The sequence below is a fragment of the Pongo pygmaeus genome, chromosome 5 (genome assembly GCF_028885625.2).
Source record: "Pongo pygmaeus isolate AG05252 chromosome 5, NHGRI_mPonPyg2-v2.0_pri, whole genome shotgun sequence".
Taxonomy (NCBI): domain Eukaryota; kingdom Metazoa; phylum Chordata; class Mammalia; order Primates; family Hominidae; genus Pongo; species Pongo pygmaeus.
In genome coordinates, this window is record NC_072378.2 from 116190688 (window position 1) to 116210882 (window position 20195).

The 20195-nt window shown below is 36.9% G+C and overlaps 2 protein-coding genes across 6 annotated transcripts in view; one reads left to right on the forward strand and one right to left on the reverse strand.

The window, feature by feature from the left end:
• NT5DC1 (5'-nucleotidase domain containing 1) overlaps window positions 1-20195 on the forward strand; it is a 138806-nt gene that overhangs the window by 9611 nt on the left and 109000 nt on the right. For 2 of the 4 annotated variants that reach the window (XM_054491776.2, XM_063666520.1), the window contains exons 4-6: window positions 424-530; window positions 5271-5350; window positions 7452-7536. In XM_054491776.2, the coding sequence (XP_054347751.2) occupies window positions 424-530; window positions 5271-5350; window positions 7452-7536 (272 nt within the window). The remainder of the gene's footprint in view (window positions 1-423; window positions 531-5270; window positions 5351-7451; window positions 7537-20195) is intronic. The other 2 variants (XM_054491777.2, XM_063666521.1) reach the window with 1 other exon arrangement.
• Window positions 8618-20195, reverse strand: part of COL10A1 (collagen type X alpha 1 chain) — a 95650-nt gene continuing 84072 nt past the window's right edge. For both annotated transcript variants that reach the window (XM_063666516.1, XM_054491770.2), the window contains exons 2-3: window positions 14924-15092; window positions 8618-11554 (exon numbers count right to left, since the gene is read on the reverse strand). In XM_063666516.1, coding sequence (XP_063522586.1) covers window positions 9666-11554; window positions 14924-15077 — 2043 coding nt within the window. In that variant the 5' untranslated portion in view covers window positions 15078-15092 and the 3' untranslated portion in view covers window positions 8618-9665. The remainder of the gene's footprint in view (window positions 11555-14923; window positions 15093-20195) is intronic.

A 20195-nucleotide genomic window follows, 5' to 3' on the forward strand; every position in this document is an offset into this window, starting at 1 on the left:
CTCCTATGGGCCCGGTGGACTCATGCTTTGACTCTGGTACCTACTGCTCTTTCTCTAGTGCTGCCAGAACCAGCTTCCCACTAATCCACACAGTTGTTTTCTAATTGTTCCAGGTATGTTCATCTTATTTGTATAGTTAAATGACAACTTCTCTAAAAAAGGGTGGTATCTTATCCAGTGTTGGCCTCAGAGTGAGTATCTCCTAATCACCTGCTACTTGATGGATTAAAGTGGGGAAGTGCTACAGCTGTCCATAGAAATGCTTTACAGAATCCTAAACAGGGAGGCACCCAGTTGAAAACAGAAAAAATACATATGTATTTGTTAGCTCCAGTGGCAACAGGGATCAACAGTCACAATGATAGAGGAAGAGGCATTCAAGGGAACCATTACTGAGCAATGTGCATCCTCTCTCAAAATCAGGGCAAGCCATGGCACGAAGATGATGACTGCAGAGGTGCTGGCAGAGGCATATGGCAAGAAAGAGTGGAAGCACTTCTTGTCGGACACTGGAATGGCTTGCCGCTCAGGTATGACTCAAATGAGGCAGCTCCACCATCCGCTCCCTGTTCGTTTTGTACCCTAAACCTTTGATGTCAGGACGAAGACCTCCCTTTCCCCTGCTGGGCAGGATGCCAAAGGGAGCAGCTTCAGCTTTATAGCAATAGGATGTATTTTTTCCAAGTGTATTTGACTTCTGTTTGGCAGATGGTTCAAAATACTGTTCACAGAAGATTTTATTGGCACTCCTTTTACCTGTACTTGTTCTGGTTTAAAGATTAGCACTTAGGAATAATACAATCCTTAGTTGTCCTGTATTCTTTATTAGTTTTGTTTTGTCCTCAATCCTTACTTTTCTTTCTCCATCTCTGATTTCTCCACGCATTCACATTACCTACCACTCCTATTTTCTATGATTATCTTCCTTACTGCCAGTTTAGTATCATCTGCCTTTGTCTCTTATTTTCCTGTTTTCCAGATGATTTTAACTATTTTTATTTTCTACCGCCTTTTAAGAGTTTCACCATGGGTAAACATGAAATGATTTTTCAGAAATGATTTATAGCCATAGATGTGCATAATTAATAGGGAATAGTTAAATGTTTTTATAAACAGACCTTATTAAAAATCCTAATTATTAGTTTTTTTATTTGTTCTAATTTTTTTGACCATTTTGCAGTTTTCTCCCACACTACAGTATTGAATTGCACCTTTTCTCCTTCAGAGAATACAGTAACCTGAAAATAGCTGCAGTTACTCCTTGTTCCTATTATGTTTGCTTTGTTACATTTGCTATCTTTTGAGATATTTTTGTTTTGTTTGCTTGTTTGTTTTTATAGCAAGCTGAAAATGTCAGGAAGTATGAGTGCTCTTGATTAGTTGATAGGAGAAACTAAGATTTCACATTGGGGTTAGATATAGAATGCCTTTGTATACCTATCAAGTCAGATGGGAGGAAAGCCTTTTACTCAAATGATGGTCAAGAACTGCTGTTGTCTCTCCAGATGTTGGCACGTGTAAACAGGCTCTTCCCTTCTCCTGGAAAAGCCAGGCACATAGCTAAGTGTTTCACTCTGAAATTCATTAAGAATCCGGAGTATTTTAAAGAATAAAATACCCAGCTGCTAAAAGAGCATTCACTCAGTAAGACACATCTGTTTACTCACTGTTTCGCCCACTAGAGAGCGCTACCTCTTGGAATCAGTAGCTTCATCTGGCACTTACTTGGTCAGGAGCCTTCTGAGGATGGTCCCGGGAGTTTATCTGTTCCTACTTGGGTTAGTTAGGGAAGTGTTTCCCATCCAGGTGCCCAGTGGTCAGGTTGTGACACATAATAGAGGCCCATTGTTTTTGCAAAATGAGGGAGAGCTAATGCCTTTAAAAAATAATATGAGTTTTTTTTAATGTAGAGAAGTATGAAAGAAGGAAAAAAATGGCCTGTGATTCCACAGCTCAGGTAAAGTTTGTTTACATTAAATATTAATCTCAGCACATGTTTAGAAAATTTAAATATTATTGAAATGAATAGAAGGAAGAGTAATTGTCTTCAACTCCTGTCCTATTTTTTAAAGGTATACAAAAGGAATTATATGTTTACCTTGCTCTTTTCAATTTACATCTTGGAGATTCTGGCATCAGCACACACACACTAGGTACACTTAGTTCTTCTAAATGCTGGGATGCTCTGCAATTCAGTGCCTGTATCATGATATATTTAATCAGGCTCCTAGCAATGGACATTTATGTTGTATCTGGTGTTTCACCATTACAAACAAGCCTGTGGTGATGTTTTCATGAGTGTATATTTTGCACTTTCATACATATATCTAGGATAAACTCCTAGAAGTATACTTGCTCTAAAGATATACAGGTTTAAAATTTTGGTAAATATTGCCAAATAAGTCCTTTATTTTCAGGAACTCCAGTTGATTCTGTATTTGTAGCTTTCTTCTACCTTTAAGTATATTAATCCTCAGAGTTAAGAACAGAGTTGTAAAGTACATTCCCTATCAGTACATTTAGGAAATTTAAAGCACTGAGGGATGTAGAGATGTTTAATGACAACTTGTTTGATAATCTCTTTTTAGGTTGTTGACCTAACATAAGAACAGTGTTCCTTGCCAGCTGATCTCCAGAGAGCAAATCCCTTTGAACTTATCTTCCCCAAATGGTAGATTATGCAGAAACAGCTTGGTCTAGTGGAAATCACAAGGGGCTTAGTGCCAAACAGTCCTGGATCATATTGGCTCTGGTATTTGCTGGATAAAGTGACTCTGGTACTAAGTCACTCTTAGCATCAGTTTTCTCATCTTTGAGTGGAGATAATACCACCTTTGCAGAAGTGAGAAGAAGCTTTGTTAACATAAATTGTTCCCTTCCCCTCAGTCCTTCATTTGCCATTCTACCATGGCCACTAAGACAAAGGGAGTAGGGTTGGTAGTAGCTTCTTGAAGAGCAGTTTTTCTCTGTGTAAAACTTAATCGTTATAGGACTTGATCTTGATTCAGAGGCTTGTTTTGTTGAACTGGGCTCACTAATCACTTCATTAGCAATGAGCTGTCTCTTCTACACAAGAGGTGGACGTTGAAGCTTTCATGTGGTATAGTGTCAGAGTTTGGGTGTTGGGTGAGGCATTGCAAGCAGCCTGGCCCAGTTAACAGCTCAAGGCTGAGCAAGCCCTTGTGTCCACACAGCGGACATTCAGCCCAAGTTCAACAGTCAAATGACCTTAGCCTCTTGCATTGTGGGTGAAAACCAATGAGCTCTTCTCATTAGGTTCCCCCTGAATTATTTAATTAGAACTCAACCCTTACTCAAAATCGATAGTTCAACTCTTAGACTGAATTTCATCTATTAGTACCCACAAAGGAAGAAAAATGGGAGGAGAAAAGCAAGGGTATGTAACTGGCAATGCTGGGATGCTTCCTGCTCCAACAGTGCCTGAGACAGCTGGCCATGAAGTTGGATCAGTCTAGTGTCAGGCCAAGCGATATGACAAAGTGCAGATTAATGAATCTTGGGAAGCTTTGCCCACTGTCCTAAGTCTTGGGAGTCCTGGAGTGTCATACAGTCTTACAGCATAGCAAAGCAGAGGCAGAAAAGCACATGGCATATCGTCTTCCTTTTCTTCCAGATCACTGGTTCTTCACACTGGCAAAGCCATCCTAACCTTTCTTAGGAATTAAAAAGAGCCTGAGAGGTTCCCCTAACAATTCAAGCTGTGAAAAAATGAAAAACAGGAAGACTGTATCAACCAAAATATTTTTAACTAAGGGAATGGACACAAACTGGCACAGCCATTTTGTGAACTAACAGAAAGAAAACTTTGATTTTTTTATATACATTTTAAAATAAATTTACAGGAAGGAGTAAGAGGCAGAAAACAATATTCAGAGGAACAGAACCCTGGCTTCTGCATATGGTTTTCTTCTAATTTCCTTATAATACTTCTGCATTCCAAAGTAATCTATTTGATTATTGGATTACTCATTCATTCATTCAGCAAACATCTATTGAGTGCTTAGAATATGCTGAACACTGTGCCCAGTCAACGCTAAAGAACAAGACAAGTGTGTTCCATAACCTCATATACATAGCTTACAAATGAGAGGATGGGGGGAATCAAAATCAGGCGATTATAATGGTGTATTCAAGCACATTATTATTAATGTAAAATCTGGCTTTACCTATTGGTTCTGTTCGATTCTTCTTTGTATCAAGTGTTCTCTAGGGAACTGTATGAGGTTGGGTTCCCTCAAAAGCAGAGTGGTTACTCCTGATCCCAGTAGTCAGGAGTGAAGGAATGAGAGGATAAGACATAGAAGGAACAATGCTTGCTGGACTCCACTGGGACTTCCAAGGAGAAGCGCAGAGAATACCTCCCAGAGTTGTCTGTCCATGGAACAGGAAGCAGGGCATTCTTTTACTGGTTCCTGAACCTGTTCTAAGTGTGAAGTTTGCCACATGGGCTCCAGAGCCTTTGGGAGAAAGAGAATCGACACAGTTGTGCCAAGGTGGGATGGTGCTATTAGCATAGCAGTGGCTGGAATCAGACGCAGGCCAAGGGGATATGACATGGGTCATCAAAAGTGTCTGTTCAGGGACAGCAGATCCAAAAGTCACATGTGCCAAAGAAGGCTCAAATGTAATTCTACCTTAAGGTCATACAGAATAAACCAAATCCCTCTCTTCCACAAAATCTTGGAATGTACCTGTCGTATACTCTACAGTTTTTAAGCACACTGTGTCTTCACATGGCATGATTATATTCTACTTATCACCCCAGTTTTTTTCACATTATACTGAAATTTGTCTTAAATGGCATAAAAATAGAATACAGTACTCTAGGAGGGGTCAGCCAACCAATCTGAAAAAGCACTATTGTGTGGAGCACTTCATGGTACTCCAAGGTCAGGTAAATTGATTGTTTTGAAATTCAGTGACATAGATAACATCATACGGCTTTTTCATATTCTATTTTATTTTTTGCATATACTCTTTTTAGTTTTTACATTCTTTAAGATGACTAAAATATCTTCGAATACAATGCTTAACTTCTAGATATCATATTTTAACTTTCTTGTGGTGCCCTCAGAGCTTAAATCTTTCTTAAAAGACGATGAAAGCCAATAATGGTGCTACTTTGAATTGGAATGGAGGCTTCTTCAGATAATTAAACAAAATCTAGTGTCCCTTCAGCCATATTCCTGAGTATTTCACATACATGCAGCATTATGTTGTTCCCAGTTTAAAATTTTGTTCTTTTTTAGGAAAGTATTACTTTTACGACAACTACTTCGACCTGCCAGGAGCTCTTCTGTGTGCCAGGGTGGTGGACTATTTAACAAAAGTAAGTGGGGACTCATTTTTTAAAACTATGATATGTAGTCAGTCATAAATTGGAGGACCTAATTATATATTGCTTCTGAGTTGTGATTTTGCTTAGTTTCTTCTTTGTGGTTTCAGAGCTGACCAGGAAAGAAAAACATGGTGAATTTGGTTCAAATATTTTTGGAAAATTAAATAGCAGTGATTTTTTTTTTTTTCTTTCAGGAAAAATAAACCTATTCTCCAGCAGAGGGGGCAAAAGTTTAGAAAAAGAAAAGAAATACAGAACTTGGATCTGGACAAAACATTTTCTTTAGCAAAATAAATAGTTTCATTAGCAAAATAAAAAAGTTAAAGGTGATTAAGAAAATTCAGTGTGTCTTTAAGCATTCTAAATAATATAAAAGCAGAAAAATTGGATGAAATTTAAAAATTCACCATTTTGAGCATCATTTAATGAATATAAATTTTTTCTTTTGTACTGTATGTCAAGATTAAATAGATCTCTGGTTATACCAGTTTATCCTTAGGACTTAAGACCTATGAACATAAAACAGATTTATATGTCAGAATCACTTTCCTTTATGCATATGTCTTTTAAAAATAACTACTTTTGGGGCCAGGTACAGTGGCTTACGCCTGTAATCCCGGCACTTTGGGAGGCCAAGACAGGCGGATCACGAGGTCAGGAGTTCAAGACCAGCCTGGCCAATATGGTGAAACCTCGTCTCTAATAAAAATACAAAAATTAGCTGGGTGTGGTGGCGTGCACCTGTAGTCCCAGCTACTAGGGAGGCTGAGGCAGGAGAATTGCTTAAACCCGGGAGGCAGATGTTGCAGTGAGCCGAGATCGTGCCACTGCACTCTAGCCTGGGCAACACAGCGAGACTGCGTCTCAAAATAATAATAATAATTACTATCATTTTGATAATAGAGCACAGGTAATGCTTTATTTGTGAATCAGAATTACATTTATGTGTTGTGAAAGTTTCCATTGAGCAATAGTTTGGGTATGTTTGTAGAAATCTTAATAACACAAGATGGAGTCAGTTTCTCATTTGGTAGTTACTACAAGGAAAGTGTATCAGTCTTTAAATATTTTGGAGCTTGTATAATTAGATATAAATATCTAGTAGTCTGTCTTTGTTTAGATAGGTCACTGGTTAACATTTCCAAGGAAGCAAAGGATCATAGGGTTGTATATTTTAATGTAATGTTTATTTGCTTTCTGATTAAAAAAAAATCTTAATGAAAACAATTTACATTTTGGATTTGGAACCTCATTCATCTCTTCTATTGAGACTTGCAGCTCTTTCATATCATATTGAAATTCAGGTTAAGTGTGCACTGAATTCTAAAGTAACTAGCTTTTGGGGTTTTAGGGCGTCAGTCTTCTTAGTCCCATTGATGCCATAGTATGTTATATAACACATTCTGATATCCCAGAAATTATATAACACTGTGAATTTGCTGTGTTTAAAAATATTCTATAATTTTTAGACTTTATAATGAGTGGAAATTTTTATTTTATTTGGGCTATATGAGCTATATTAATATTTAGTGATATGTATATGTATATGTAGCAGTGATTTTCGTGGAAGATTTCTTTTTAAAATCGCATTTAGAAGAATGATAACTTTATTATGTTTTGTAAAATATAAACTTCTATCAGAATATAGTAATACAGATGCTCTCTAACTTATGATGGGGTTTTTTCCTGATGAACCCATCGTTAAGTCAAAAATACTGTAAATCTATTTAATACACCTAGCTTACTGAACATCATAGCTTAACCTGGCTTATCTTAAACATACTCAGAAGGCTTCCATTATCCTACTGTTGGGCAAAGTCATCAAAAGAAAGCCTATTTTATAATAAAGTATTGAATAGCTCATGTAATTTATTGAATACTGTACTGAAATTGAAAAACAATGGTTGTATGGGTACTTGAAGTTAAGTTTCTACTGAATCTTCATCACTTTTGCACCATTATAAAATAAAAAAATTGTAAGTGTAACCATCTTAAGTCAGGGACTGTCTGCATTGTCATTGTTTGCCAGCATTGTTCACTATGCTTAAAAACTGGATTATTGCGTTTGTTACATTTGGAATTATTTTTTCAGCAGAACAATGGTCAAAAAACATTTGATTTTTGGAAGGATATAGTTGCTGCTATACAACACAATTATAAAATGTCAGCTTTTAAGGGTAAGTATTGTGAAGAGGGGCCTTCTAATACGTGTTTGTTAAGCTATGTTTGTCTAGTGAATTAGCTGGAAAGTAGGTACTTTGCTGTGTATCTTACTTAGGATTTAATTTGAGCTTAAATATTATTATAAAGTTGGTTCTGACTACATTTTCAGAGGTCCTTTTATTTGTGCTTCTTTCATGGCTATAATTGCCCATATTCCAAGCTGTGCTGCTATACTCTCCTTTACCATGCCTGCCACGAGGGTCATTCTGTGAGTTCCCTAGAATTGGAGTCCAGTTTTGCTTTTTCATGGCCTGGGCATGAGGGTTGGTGACTTGTAACCATTAGTGTAGTAGTTATAGACAGGTGGGCAAAATGTCTGCCAGCAGAAATTTTGTTCTTGTTGCTTAAGGAACAAAACTGGCTGACCCAGAGTGAGGGCAGAGATATCACCAATCTTGAGCCCAGAGTTTTACCTTTCCAATCACAGCTTTGCTTGGATTACACAAGATTGCTTCTAAGGAATAAATAAATGCCTTTATAGTATGTTACCTCAGTGACTTGAGCCACATTGTCCTGATTAAACTAATAGGATGATAGATGCTCAAGAGTAGTATTTTTCAGCTTGGAAAAAGTGTTGCCTTTTGATTGACATAAAAAAATTGCTTGCCTTTTTAAAATGTAATTCAGGCCATCAAAACAATTTTAAATATTATAACTAAAAACCTGTCAAGGCAATAAATAGTAACTGCAGAATATTTGTTCAAACTGCATATTTCTCTGTCACCTGCTTCTTTCCTCCCAGGAGAAAATTACAACTTTGGGGTGATTTTGTCATTTTTCTATCCCTAGTCATCAGCCCTTGACCCTGACTCAGATTGCATGTGGTTTTGTGGGTACCTCTTCACAGTCAACACTGAGTGGTTGGGTCTGTGGGAATAAAGATGCATCCCCAGTATAGGGACATATCCATGACAACTGTAAAAGCCACCCATCACTTTATTGTCCTACTTTTTTATTAACTTTGAACAATGAAAAGCCTTGAAAGAATGGTTGAGAACAGCAAATTGCTGCTTTCAAATTAATTCAGCATAAAAATCTATTGATGTTATTTTATTGCGTAGTAAATAAGGAGTAGGTAAAACATTTTGTGCTTTAATAAGTGAGGCACAGCTTAAAAGTTTTAAACAGCAATATAAAAATACAGTACAGAGCATAAATAAATAGTATATCTCCACTTCTAGTCGAATTTTGAAACCCTCAGTGTTAATTATAACTTCACTTGAATGGGAGGCACAAGGTGCATGTGCTAATGTTCTGTAAATCCAGAAAATCATATCACGTAAGATTCAATAAGGAATTAAAGAAATCAAATTAATCACACTTGTGTTAAATAAATAATAATAGGTCAGATACCTGTTTCCAAGTTATGCTGGGTATATAAAAAGCTTCTCTGCAATCATAGAAAAGTTTGAAAAGGTTCATTGATGAAAGCACCTTGCATTTCAGATGAACTTCAATATTTTGGGGCTTTTTTATATAAGAGCTTTAAAAAGTATATATGCACCTGTATATTTGAATAGATATTGATGAAAGGGGCCATACAGGCCTCAGAGTAATGCACCATCAGACATATTTTAGGGGATACAGTGTCTTTTAAATTTGAATATTCAAGTATTTAAGTTATATGATACCTCCTGGATGTTTCCTAGAAGTTCTCATATTCATAGTTAGAAACAGGCTTTTTTAAAAAGGAAATGCCGAGTTTCTCAAATCAAATTTCACATAACTTAGAGCTCTATTTCTGTTTTTTTTTAAATGATTTTTTTTGTTTGTTTGTTTTTTGTTTTTTGTTTTTAACATAGCAGGACTTCTTTGGTGATATTTTTTAATATTGGAGAAAACCTTATCTTTAAGGTTTTCTTAAGATTGCTAACTAGAAATTCAAGAGAGGCTTCACATACATTTTTTCATTGCTGCTCACTTTTCAGGGGGAAGGTTTGTTGGTCTGATAGCTCAAATCTGTGTTTCAGAAAATAAAAATTACATTCTTTTCAGCCTACCTCCATATGCATTTTATAGGGTGGGGTAGAGTTAGAGAATGCTTTTTCTAGCACAAGATTTAGATTAGCTCTGTGGGGTGTACTCACATTGGAGCCACTAGGAATCCTGAAAAAGAGGAGTGGACATACTCAGAGGAGTATAGGCCATTTGACTCGGCATTGGGCAGCTGGAGCCAGACCTGGTCATTTTCTGTGAGATCGATGATGGCACTCCCTGAAGCCTGATCCAGGTAGCCTTTGGTGTATTCATCATAGGTGTACATTACAGGGGTGCCATTCTTATACAGGCCTACCCAAACGTGAGTCCCTTTCACATGCACGTGGTATGAAAAATAGTATATTCCTGGTATCCTACAAGTAAAGATTCCAGTCCTTGGCTCATAATGCTGTTGCCTGTTATACAAAATCTTATCAAATGGTATGGGAGTTCCTATTGCTGGGTAAGCTTTGGAGAGAATAACAGTAAAAGCAGACACAGGCATTCCTGTTAACCCCTGGTTGGCACTAACAAGAGGTGTCCCAGAAAGACTGGGCCTTTGGCCTGCCTTTATAAAACCCTCAGGCATGACTGCTTGACCTGGTGGGCCTGGAGGCCCAGGGGGCCCCGGAAGGCCAGGCTCTCCAGAGTGACCTCTTGGACCTGGAGGCCCTGGTGGCCCGGTGGGTCCATTGAGGCCCTTAGTTGCTATGCCAGCTGGGCCAGGAGGACCGGGATTTCCTGGATCCCCTTTAGACCCAGGGAATCCTGGAATGCCTGGTGGCCCAATAGGGCCTCTAGTACCTGGTATTCCAGGGGCGCCTCTTGGGCCAGCCTCTCCATTGTGTCCAGGCATTCCCTTTGCTCCTGCTGGGCCCACAGGGCCTGGGAGACCAGGAGGTCCTCCAACTCCAGGATCACCTTTTGGGCCTGGTAACCCTGGGTTACCCTTAGGACCATCGAGACCTGGTTCTCCTGGGTACCCTGGTTTTCCATCTGACCCAGGGGAACCCCTTTCACCCTTAGCCCCAGGGTATCCTGCAGGCCCAGCTGGCCCTGTCTCACCTTTAGGGCCTGGGAGACCATGGTTACCCGGGATGCCTTTTGGTCCTTGGGGTCCCATATTCCCAGGGGGTCCAGTCAGACCTGGTTTCCCAGGAAGACCTGCTGGCCCTTGTTCCCCTTTGGCACCTGGACCCCCAGGAAGGCCAGCAGGTCCTCTTTCTCCCTTCAGGCCTGGCAAGCCTGGTTTCCCAAAGCCAGGAGGCCCTGGGGGCCCAGCTATTCCTGGAGCCCCAGGGAGACCTTTTGTTCCTGGAATCCCTGGCTGGCCTGGGGCTCCAGCAGCTCCTGGCTTTCCAATGCCTTCTGGTCCTCGTTGCCCAGGAGGGCCTTGGGGACCTGGTGGGCCAATTGGTCCCATTTCTCCTGGAAAACCTCTATCACCTTTGATGCCTGGCTGTCCTGGAACCCCATTTTCACCTCTTTTTCCCACTCCAGGAGGGCCAGGTGGTCCCGTGGGACCCTGAGGGCCTGGAAGACCTCTCTCACCTGGACGACCAGGAGCACCATATCCCATTTCCCCTTTCTGTCCATTCATACCAGGGACTCCTGGTGCACCCTTTTCTCCAGGAAAGCCCCTGGGTCCCGGGACTCCTGTGGGTCCCTGTTGTCCAGGTTTTCCTGACACAGAAATTCCAGCCGGTCCAGGGATTCCAGGTGGTCCCGGTGGGCCCCGGGGTCCTGGTAGGCCAGCTGGTCCAATATCTCCTTTTGGTCCATGTGGTCCTCTCTCTCCTGGTTTTCCTGGGAGTCCTGGCACACCTGGCTTCCCTACAGCTGATGGTCCTGGTGGTCCTGGCAACCCTGGCTCTCCTTGGAGTCCAGGACTTCCGTAGCCTGGTTTTCCTGGTGGTCCGGAAGGACCTGGGTGCCCTCGAGGTCCAGCAGGGCCTGGTGGACCAGGAATACCTTGCTCTCCTCTTACTGCTATACCTAAAAGACACACCCAACACACCCACCCATAGAAGGGGATGGTTAGTGACATTAAAGAGAATCATTGCCTTTCAAAATATGAGTTGGGACACGATATTTCAGCATCATTTATTCCATGTAGACAGAACAGTCTGAAATGGTTTTAGATTATATGTTTTATGTTGTTTTAAAAAACTCTGCTGGAGAAGATGGTTTCACAAAACCATGGCTACCGTAATACTTTTATCCCATGACAGTGATTCATGAAAATGAGCTAGGATTGAAGAATTCCTCTATAATAAGTGCAGTGGAAGTAAATTTAGTACATTTATTTTGGGAAAATCATGTACAGAAAAGGCAGAAAAAGACTAGTGCAGAATAAGTGAGAAAATGTTTAAGAACTATAAAAATTTTCACTCCCAAAGCTACCCTGTCAGACATAAAAGAGAAACAGAATTAATTCTGATTTACATCTGCCATGCCTCTGCTGAACACAGGTTAGATTTTGGTTGATTTACTTTTACCTCAGAATATACTCTGAGCTCTTATACTCTCTATTATTGACTTAAAATTGAAACAAAGAACTAGAGAATTAGACATAATAGGTGAGGTACATAAAATAGTATTAAAGTACTTACCTAAATACAAATATATAGTGTTTGATTTCATAGAGCTGTGAGTTCTCTTGACCTGATAAACTAAACTTAAACTAAAAATCATAGTGCCTGTGATGTGAAAAATGCTGCTGGGCCGCAAGTATGGGGAAAGCACCAGCTAGAGATGTTTCTGAGATTTGGAAAACATTTGGTGTATATAAACGCAGAGCAAATTATTAAAATAGATATGCCAAAATAGGAAAATAATTGTTTTAGATTTAGGTATTTTTTGTACTAATTAGAGTTATATTTCCATTTGAAAACATTTATTAATCGGTACATAGAGCTTTCCTGTGGATTTTCAGAAAATGACATCAGGAGAAAGACTGTGAGAAAAATTTATGTAAAAGATTTCCATATATTAAATATTTCATTGATTGTAGTGTACATACATGATTATATTATGTATAAGTAGATATTGATATATTGCAAATAGAGGAATAAATGAGGAATTTTTTAATGGGTTGGAGGAATAAAATAGTGTATTTTTTAAAATGCCAACTATGTTAGATTGAGGTTTTCTTCAGAATCTGATTATAAGGGTCGTGTTCACACTAAAAATAATTGTCTTAGTCTGATTGGAAATCTGTTTTACTGTTAAAGAGGAGAAACAAGTCAATGGGAATGAGTGCATTGGGCGTCATCCGAGGCTGGAACAACAGTGACAGGGCGAACTTTGTCACTTGGAATGTTGTCCTAATGGGTCCTCAACTTCTCAGTGCAAGAAAGAATTTGACTTCTATTGAATGCTTGGGGGACAGCCCCTGTTTGTAGGTTGTCATCTGAAAAAATTTTCTTCATTCAAGATTAGGGTGGCACAATCCTCAAGGTAAAATGACTACTTACTACTATTAAGTTTTTTAAATGCTACAAACTGAAATCGTGATTGGTTGTGTCAGAATGTGGCACGTGCATCTGCTCACCGGCTGTGGAATCCTCTGCAGCATAATTTAGTATGTTTTGACAGAACTCTTTTTTAACCTGTGTTGGATAGATATGCCTAGGAATTATATAATAACTCTTTGAATTTCTGTTATCATCTTAATGTTTTACTTGTATAGACTGTGGGCTTTTGTGTTTGTTATGGTGCATTAATGCCTGCCAATGGATGATAATGTAGTTGAGTGTCTATCTAAAAAGAGACTAAGGTGGATTTAGTAGTTTAAATACAGCTTCTGAACTTTTCATTTGTTAAGATATTTTCATTTGTTCTGCAAAAGTAGCCAAGATAATGGTGTATATTAAGAGAAGATCAAAGTATTTTTAACATTCTAAAATAGTGCATTTTCTTTTTAAATCAAGACTTTGTTATGCTTTTATTAAGGTATTAAAAAGTCTGATCTTGTGATCATGGAAACTATTGAATCCAGTGCTGTTTCTCATAGCATTTCAAATTGTGTTTGTTGCTTCAAGTAAAGCAGAAGGTCCCTTTGTCTTTTATTTTTTTTCTTTACTAGCTTTTAACTTTTAAAATTTTTATTTATATTTTGAGTCATTCAAAAGTATCTGTTGTTTACGTGTGCATTTATTGTCAAATATTAAGTTTCCTTTTGTGAAATAAATTCCATCTTTCTTCTTAAAAAGACAATTCTATAAGTTTCATTGCTCAAAATGGTTGTTCCCAAAAGCATAATATTTAAAGTTTATAACAAATATCCTTAGCTTTATTTACAATATAAAATATATAATTAAAAAAATTATGGAAAGGGAGTTTGAAGCCTACAGTCAGTTTATATTATTCTGTAGCTATTTTATAGGCAGTCGTGTCAGTTGCTATTAAATAAAATTAGTGAATATGAGGCCTAGAAGTTGCCCTTCTTTGAGAACCTTAGTGCTTTACATATATTATCTCAGTAATCTTCAAAGAGTAACCAAGAAAACTGGACAGATAAGCAACAGATTCAAGAAGAAAGGTAACTTATTGAAGGCTATATTGTAGCTAAAAGTAGTAGAAGTAAAACTAGGAGTAACAGAAGTAGTAGTAGAAGTAATAGCAACACTTAAAGCACTTTACAGGTATTAATTCATTTAAACTTCACAGCAGCCCTTGAGATAGCTACTCCTTATTTTACAAATGAGGAAACTAAGGCATGGGAGGACAAGTAACTTACCTCAGGTCACACAGCTTATGCATTATAGTTAAGTCTCTGCATTTTACCGCTAAACTATATTCAAAATGTATAAGTAATTATGAGAATCACAGTTTCATTTGCCTGCTTGACAATTCTCATAATTACATTTGTTCATTGTTGGGGGGCATCAGATTTTTTTGATAAGACTCGGTTTTATATCTGTTTGTGGGCTAGTTGAATTAGTTTTAAAAGTAAATGTTTAAGTATTCAGCTAAATAAACCAGCTACCTTCTTTGTACAATTGGCAGTTATTTTTAGCTTAAAATTTTTAAACTTGATTAGTTTTGATTAGATCAAGATTTCTGGATTACATGCAGTTATTTGTGCAAAAACAGCATCTGAGAAAAAAATTTCTACACATGAAAGTTCTAATTTTCTGCAGGTATATCTTTCTACTATATTTTCAAGTACATCTTTTCTACTACACTTATTGGATATTCTTGTTCTACTTTTTTCACAGATCACTTTGTTGTAATAATTTGGACTAATTCAGAAGTTTGAAAATAACACCAAAGTTAAATGCATTTTGTTAAAGAGATTATTAAGATTATAGAAAGCAACAACCAACTTGTTAATAGAACAAAATATACAATTCAGTTTACCTTTACTCTTTATGGTGTAGGGAATGAAGAACTGTGTCTTGGTGTTGGGTAGTGGGCCTTTTATGCCTGTGGGCGTTTGGTATCGTTCAGCGTAAAACACTCCATGAACCAAGTTCAAGGATACTAGCAGCAAAAAGGTTATTTGTGGCAGCATATTCTCAGATGGATTCTGAAAAACAGAAAAGAATAACTTTATACAGCATTGTTATTAACCTATTTTATTATTCTTATGTTTCACAGATGAGTTCTTTATACAGTTATCTACTTTTTTAACCTATCCTATATATTTTTAATATGTGCGATAAATAAATGAGAGATCATTTTTTAGTTATGTGAGTATATGTCTTAGTTATTTTTGGAAGCTATACTCAGGTAATCAAGTGAAAATAAAATGATTTACCTAAAGAAAAAGAAACAGAAATTAGGATTGGATGTCTGTATTAAATAATCCAGAATCTTTGACATAGCCTGAAATATCTAATAGTTTCAAAATACACTGAAATTCGGATTAGGGCAAATTTTTACAATATGGTTTTATTAGGACTATCATCTATAGACTGATGCAGAAAGAACTTTCTGAGTGCATTTTGGTAGAAACCCGTTTTTTTAAATCACTTCAATACTTCTGATACTTGAGAAAACTCAAGTATTTAAATTATTAAAGTTTCTTTCCAAGCAAGTTAACATGGAAGTCCACCAGTGAGTGTACGCTTACCTGCGTGCTGGGAGTTCCTGGAGATGGTGCCTTGGCAGCTTTCTGAAGCCTCCTCTGCCCAGGTGAGCAGTGCAGAAGGTGCCTCTCGAGAGCTGCTCAGTGGTATTTATACTGTTTTTCCCTTACTACATGAGGTTACCCTGAGCTTAAGCTCCTCCCCTCAAAGGTGGTAAGCACTAATTATGGTGGAAAGTTCTATTGGGCAGGCACACAAGATCAGACTGGGCTCTCCTTTTCCTTGTTTTCTTATTGAAAAATAAACCCTTTATCTTAAATATATATTAGTAGTTTTAACCAGGGACTATCTTTTTCTGTGATTTTATTTTATTAGTTAATACTCTAGTGTTTAGGCTGATTCATGATGGAATGATGATACCCCCTTTTTATTTTTGAAAAGCACATTCTTATGTTAATTGGTTGATATTATGTAATGTGTGATAGTACATAAAAGCGGATAAAGAATTCCTTGAAGGGGGTACTGGATTTAAATCATCATCTAAATTATTGAGTTATTACATAAAGTTATCAATGTGTCTATTAATATTCATAAATTTTTGTGAAAATAGCCGACCCCAATTCTTAATTACTTTTAAGCTTAAGCAAAAGAAACAAAATGTTAAAAATGTAGGTATGCTGTTTTGCATATCAGAATTTTAGTGTAAGTGTTCAGAAGTTAAGAGAAATTTAAAATATGATAGCATATTAAATATTTCAATTTTTTCAGACAGGGAAAATTTGAATAGTAGAATGAATTTGATAGTAGAGTTAGCAATATAATTATCCTGAAGGATTTAGATCCCTTATTCACAACACTATGCTATATTCAGTAAATGACTTCAGATTTTCTTGCTTAAATTTGGGTTTACTTTAGAGTTGCAGTAGAGTTTGCAAAAACCCCTTAATTTGATAATCTCATATTATGTTAATTTACATAAGACTGCTGTGTTTATTTCAGGAGAAAAAAATTTTCAAACTTTGCTTTCAGCTTAAAAAAAATATTATTGGCTTAACTTGCGTTAGGAATCATCCCAATTAGAAATACTTTTCCTCAAAGGTAGAAGTAAACACTATTGTCAATTTTGGTAGTTAGAGTCTGTTTAACAATATTAGGAAACCTTTAAAATCAGTTTTTAGGATCCTAAAAAATCTAATAAAGATGGGAAGTTGAGAGTCCAAATTTTTTATCTTATTTAATTTCATCATTTTGAATCAAATCAAATTGACTATGCAGGTGAACTGGTTGAGGAGGACAATTCCACGCACAGGCATAGACACATCATTTTTCTACCTCCACAGAATTAAAGTAGTATGGATTCAGGACTAATCAGTAGTTTAAATAATTGAAAGTTTGACCAGTGAATGAACTAAAGATTTGGCCTTTTTCATTTCCCTTTCCCTCCCCTGCAAGCAATTTTCTGTATTTTAAACAAAGTCTTGTATAGCCCTTTATGGAAATGTAAATGGATAAGGCATCTCATTGCCTCTCTCCTCTTGCTTTTAAGCATTTTGTTGATTGCCGTATTAAAAAAAATTTACATTGTTATATATGTCTCTGTATAATACTTATAGATACATATAAAATATGTTTCTTAGAGCAGTTCAGAATAACAAAATAGGAAAGTTTATAATTATTCTTTCGTCATTTGGAAATTATATATGGAATAGCTTTTGTAATTATAATATGTACTCTGCTACATCTGTAGGAGACTACAAAAGATAAGTGTGAGAAAACACCTGCCTTTTGGCTTATGGCTCATTTGGACACAATTTTGAAAAAGTCAGTGAGGTAACTTTATGGATGCTTTTGAATGCTAGGTTGAATTTGTTTTGAAAGTAATTATTAAAAATATACATTTTAATATTTTGTGTGTATATATGGTGATACACATGCACACACATACTGCTATTTGCTTATAATTGAGACTGATACCCTGTTAGTTATGATTCATGTGAACATTCAGAAGACTAGTTCTCAGCTCTTAATACATAGTGCTATGCCCCGGTGTATACCATTTGTTCATCTGTGGCTATTGCAACAATTTTCAGAGCCTTTCACTTTAACCTCTCTGGGTGTCTGTTTTTTATCAACACAATGAAAAGTTTGGACTAGGTGGTTTCTAAGCTCCTCCCAGTTTTAAAATTAGATTATTCCTGTGTTTGAGGTATTCTGCTGTTCTCCATGGTCAGATGGTAGACTTGGCTCCAGTTAGTACTTATTAGAGACACAAAAAAATCCATACCAGGAGGTTGTATGTCTTCTTTTAGGGATATGTAAATATATGTGGGTATTTGTCATTCTATACTCCCCTTTAGTTTTGGAAAATGTGGTGTCCTTATTGAATAAGCCTTGGACATTCAACCCTTTTTGCAAATAGTGTACTTATTTCAGCACAAGGAATCTGACTGCTGTTTGCTTTGTTAGTCACATAAGAAGCACTGTCTTGTCCAAAACAGATTGTAGAATCAGAATATTTTCTAGCCACACCCCACCCAATTGTGTATTTAGAACTATTTTTACTCTGGGTGTTTACTTGTAGCTGTTTGAAGTGACTAGTCTGTGGCTTTATGAAGGAAATCCATTCCACTCAAAACAGAGAGCCATAGTCTTTAAACTCTATAACCTGAGTAATTTTTTTAAATATCAAATATGAATAATGATTTTTTTCACATCTACTGATTAGCTGCTATTAAGCTTGCCTATTCATTTGCACATCTGTGGATCGTTAATTAATTCACCTTATGTTTCTTAAGTGCTTCTTAAGTGTTAGAGATTAAGATAAATACTGGGTGAATAATATATATTCTATACCCTTAAAGTGTTTACACAGTGGTTCTCAGCCTCTTTTCCCCACTTGTGCTGTCCTGAGGGAAATGCCACAATTCCTTCAGCCTTTGAGGTTCATTAAGATAGTGGTGGTTCAAAGACTATATTTTCTTAAAGCTCCTCGGGTGATCATGATGGCCTCCTAAGTTAGAATGTATAGTCTGATATCAGTGTTCTATTACCAGCTTGTTAATATTAGTTACATTGGTTTTTGTTATTTGTGTTCATATGCTTTTTAAACTTTTTTACAGAAAACTTGTCTATTATAGAAGTAGTGAGAATAGTTACAATAAATGCCTATATGCCTGTCATTCAAACTGATCTCAACTCACTGTCACTCAATTCTCCTTTCATTCACCACTACTCCAAATTTTGAAGTAATCCCATATATTGTACCAATTTACCTGTGAATATTTTGGTATATTTTTCCAGAAGATAAGGAGTCTTTTTTTCTTTAAAACAATGTCATCATCATATTAAAAAATCAGCCATTTCTTAATATCATCAAATCCTGTAGTTCACGTACATATATAGACATGTATACACACAAACATATATATACACGTCTGTATCATATAGAAACACATACATACATATCCACATATATTTTTTGATTGATAAATTGTTTGTTGAAATTAGGTTGATTCATATATCCCTGTTGTCATGGTTTGAATGTATCCCCCAAAGTTCACGTGTTGGAAACTTAATTCTCAATGTAACAGTTTTGGCAGGTGGGATCTTTAAGAGGTGATGAGGTTGTGAGGACTATGCCCTCATGAATGGATTAATGTTATTATTGTGGGAATGGGTTAGTTGTTGTGAGAGTGGGCTTTATATAGAAGCAAGCTCGGCCCTCTTTTGCTCTCTTGCACACTTTTGCCCTCTTTTGCCCTTCTGCCTTCTGCCATGCGATACTACAGCATGAAGGCTCTCTCCAGATACTGGTGCCATCCTCTTGGACTTCCTAGCTTTCAGAACGGTGTGCCAAATAAAGCTCTTTTCATCATAAATTACCCCGTCTGTGGCATTCTGTTATAGTAGTGTAAAATGGACTAAAGTACCTGTTACTCTAGGTGTCTTGTGTCACTTTTTACTCCCTTGCAGTTTACTTGTTGAAAAGCCGTGTCATCTATCTCATGCAATTTCCTATGATATAGAATTTATTGTCACTTAACTTGCTGCTCTGGAGATTGGTAGTTAAATCTAGAGTTTTCATCTGATTTCAGGTTTGAGATGCACACATTCACTCACACACAGATACAGCACACACAAATACATTTTTTGGCAAGAACACTTTACAGAGAGTGGCATGATATACTTCTGTCAGGAAGCCCTTAATTGCTGCTGTCTCTTTGGTGTTACTGGACATTGGTAATTGCCTACAGTCAATGTTTTATTATAGGTTATAAAATGATGATATTCTGATTTTATCATTTGTATTTTATTTATTAGCTAGGATATTTTCTATAAAGAAAAACACACCCCTTCATCAACTATTTGGTTACCCTGAAGTACAGTGTGTATAGAAAAAGCAGGAGAAATGCCTTTACCAGCATTTGAGAACAATAAGCTGCTCCTAGCATCCTCCACAGGTGTAGTGAGGGAGGTGTGTGTGTTTGAGTATCATTATAAACATTGAGTTTATAATGTATTGTATGTGTTTCAGTCCATGGCACTTATTAATCTTACTATTGTTCAGAATTTTTTCCCCATTTTTGGCCAGTGAGAGCCTC